This window comes from Nicotiana sylvestris, chromosome 7 (genome assembly GCF_000393655.2).
Source record: "Nicotiana sylvestris chromosome 7, ASM39365v2, whole genome shotgun sequence".
NCBI lineage: Eukaryota > Viridiplantae > Streptophyta > Magnoliopsida > Solanales > Solanaceae > Nicotiana > Nicotiana sylvestris.
The window spans coordinates 76,728,537-76,731,723 of record NC_091063.1 but is presented as its reverse complement, the minus strand read 5'-3'; the positions used below and the strand labels follow the sequence as shown (position 1 = coordinate 76,731,723).

The following is a 3,187-nucleotide window of genomic DNA, read 5'->3' as shown; positions in this document are numbered from 1 at the left end:
CTATTAAGATCAGAATCTTCATAGAACAAGAGAAATAGCAGTTGTCATTGAGCAGATATGTTTCTACCAACAAACCACAAAAAGAAAGAAAAACTTCTAAAACATGAGCAAAAAAACAGAAAAAGTCCCTAATCTGGGTCACTGAGGGTACTAGACTGGTTCAGAAGACAACAACTGGACATCCTAAGGCTTGGATGGACTAGAGGACTGGGTTTGGAGAAGGTTGAGCATATTCTGAAGCATCCCATTACTCTTCTCCTTTTCTTTTGCTAGCTATGTTCTAAGGACATCTCTTTCAGTTTCCAGTTCAGCTACACGAGCCTGGAGCCTAGCAATTTCAGCATCCTTAGATCCATACTCTTGAACCAAAGCCCTAACCTTGCTGTTCACAGGTGTCTTCAGAGATGAACCAGGTTCAACTGGGGTGGCATTGACCGAATAGTCACAAGCCAGAAGAGTCTTGACACCAAAGTGTTCCTTGCTTGATGCCATCTCCCATTTCTTCAAAGGCACATTCAGCCTGTCCAGAACAGTAGTCAATATGAACCCATATGGGGAGGCATGAGCCTTGGAGCCATTTATGACCCAGTAATTTGACAATAAAGGCAGGCCAATTGATCTGCATTTCTCTCACAAGGAACTCCATAAGAACCAAGTCCATATAGTTGGCAGTGTGCCTCCTCTCCTGTATGGGCAACATGCACTTATTAACAAATTCAAACAAGACCTTGTGCTCAGGCCTCATCTCACTTTTCTACACAAACCTGGTTTCAGGCACATCTTCAGTAGTTGTAGCATCACAAAAATTCCTAGTGATTTGAAGAGCATTAGGGAGAGAATCTAGACATGGCCACCTTTGCCTTGTATAATCATCATACCCCTCACTAGGTATGTCTAGAATCTTACCCAATTTGAGTGCATCAAACTGCACCCTTACTCCTTTCACCAGACTGGTGACTACCCTATTCTTCACTGTGGCATTGGCCATAAACTCAATCAATTCTTTCCTAGCCAGCCTCCCATCCATTTCAAGGACCATGTCCTTCCAACCTTATGCAGTTAGGACATCCACCAGTCTTCTCATTCCTGGCTCATCCAGGTCTCTCAACAGTCTTCCTTTCAAAAAATTTCTTCTGCCAAAGATGGCAAACCTATCTTGTTCCTTTTCAGATTCCTTTTCTTCTTCTTCTCCACTCCATTCTTCTTCTTCCTCAGTAATTTTTATCTGCTTACCTTTTACTGCAGATGTGGTTCTTTTGGCTAAAGAGGGATCAGCAGATACAGGTTCAGAGGAAGACTTCTTGGAAGAAGCCTTTACCCTTTTTGGTTTGGGTGTAGGAACCTCCACAGTTGTTCCCCTTTCTTGATGAACCAGTTCCATCTCCTCTTCTTCTTCTTCTGCAACCTCAGAACTTTCCGCAACCTTTGCTTTTCCCTTCTCCTTCCTTTTCCTCTTACTTTTTTCCAGAGCTTTCTTTAATTCAGCTTCCCTTTGTTTGACCCTGCTTCTAGTGGCTCTTCCCTTAAATACTGAAGGTACATTAGGTTTTGGGGTTGACATTTTGCTTTTCTTTGTTGGCTTGGAAGCAGTTGGAGCCTTTTATGTGGAAGCTTTACGCTTCTTTGGATCATAACTGGCCCCAACCCTCTTCAGAAGATCAGTTAGTGTTTCCTCAGCAGATGAACAAGGTTCATCTTGTTTCTTGCTTAGATGCACAAGACCTTCAGCCGCCTTCCCAGAACCACTTCCCCCTGACTTGTTCCCACCTTCTTCAATACCTCCACAGATAGCCAGAACTTTTTCTTTCCCATTTCCCCTCTCATCACCACTTGCTCCCTTTCTCTCTTTTTCTTTCTTTTTACCTTCACTTTTACTAGATTCATCCCCCTTTACATCTTTGACCTGACCAACCAAGACAAACCTATTTTCTACATTTTCAACCACAATAGAGAATACCACACAAGAACTTACCTCACCAGGGGTTTCTTGAATTTTGTCAGTGTCAGAAGACCCATGTTCTTCAACTTCGCTGGTAGAAATAAAAGCTTCAGACTCAGAGCTTGAGTCAGATTCTTGAGTAGGACTTTTCTTCCTCTGGATAGCCTTCAATTTCTCATTTAGAACTTTTCTTAGAACTCCAAAAGCTACAGTTTTTCTTGCCAACATTTTCTGCCTACGAAACCTAGGTTTTGGGGTTTCACTAAGGGGTGTAGATGAGGATGTATTAGAAGAGGATACTGGTGGGGGAGTGCCAGGATTATCTTGGGGGTTAGTCATGGTGGATTGTTTCTTGAGAAGAACTTGGGAATTTTTTGGAGAGAAGAAGGGCGATCAGAACTTGAGAAGAGTTTTGACGGTTATGGACTAATGAAGAAGGGGTGTGGTGTATATTTAAAGATGATTAGAATTAAATGCAGTATCGGCAGCTTTTTCAGAGGTCAATTAGAGTCTAATCAAGGTGTAATTCCGGTCTCTTAGTGATTATTAAGCATCGCTAGATTTTAGGCAAAAATCCCGATTTTTAGAGTTCTAGGGGAACGAAACCGGTTCAATGCTCAACGGATAGAATTTCTGGGAATTTGATGAATGTAGGACTTCTGCTCATGATTGGAAAAATAATCTTTCTAATTGTGCAGAGTATAGAAAATATACCTGAGATTTTCATATGAACACATACTGATGAACCGGGTTCTTTATATAGAACTCTCTTGAACATGCCTCAAATGCAAAAATAGAAGAAACTTTGTAAGAGATCAGTGAGTCATACACATGTCATAGGAGTATACTAATTAAAGTATAAAACTGAGTAAGAATTGATCTAGATATTTACACAAAGTTAGAACTCCTAACAAAAAAAATTCAATTTTTTTCAATTTTTTTTTCATTGTGCATTCTGAATTGGACCTATTAGGTGATCTTAATTATCCCTAATTTCAACCTGTTCCTTTCAAAGTTTTCTCTACTCAGTGTTTTAGTGAAAATGTCATTTATTTGTTTATCAGTAGCACAGAATTCTATTGAAATCAGTCCTTTCTCATAGTTATCTCTTAAGAAGTGGTGTCTAACATCTATGTGCTTAGTCCTCTTTTGATGAACAAGGTTCTTTGTCATGCTTATAGCACTAGTGTTATCACAGAATATTGGAATGCATCTCACTTCAATTCTAAAATCTACCAGCTGTTGTTT

The 3,187-nt window shown here is 40.1% G+C and overlaps 1 protein-coding gene across 1 annotated transcript; it reads right to left on the bottom strand.

Moving 5' to 3' along the window:
• Nucleotides 1-1,051: 1,051 nt before the first annotated feature.
• LOC138873342 (KNR4/SMI1 homolog) lies at nucleotides 1,052-1,561 on the bottom strand. Its single transcript, XM_070151801.1, has one exon. It carries the CDS (start codon nucleotides 1,559-1,561, stop codon nucleotides 1,052-1,054), a length of 510 nt encoding a protein of 169 aa, XP_070007902.1.
• Nucleotides 1,562-3,187: the final 1,626 nt, after the last annotated feature.

What these genes read in the sequence shown, in the direction of transcription:
- LOC138873342 (XM_070151801.1), bottom strand. Translation starts at nt 1,561, where the DNA reads ATGTCAACCCCAAAACCTAATGTACCTTCAGTATTTAAGGGAAGAGCC.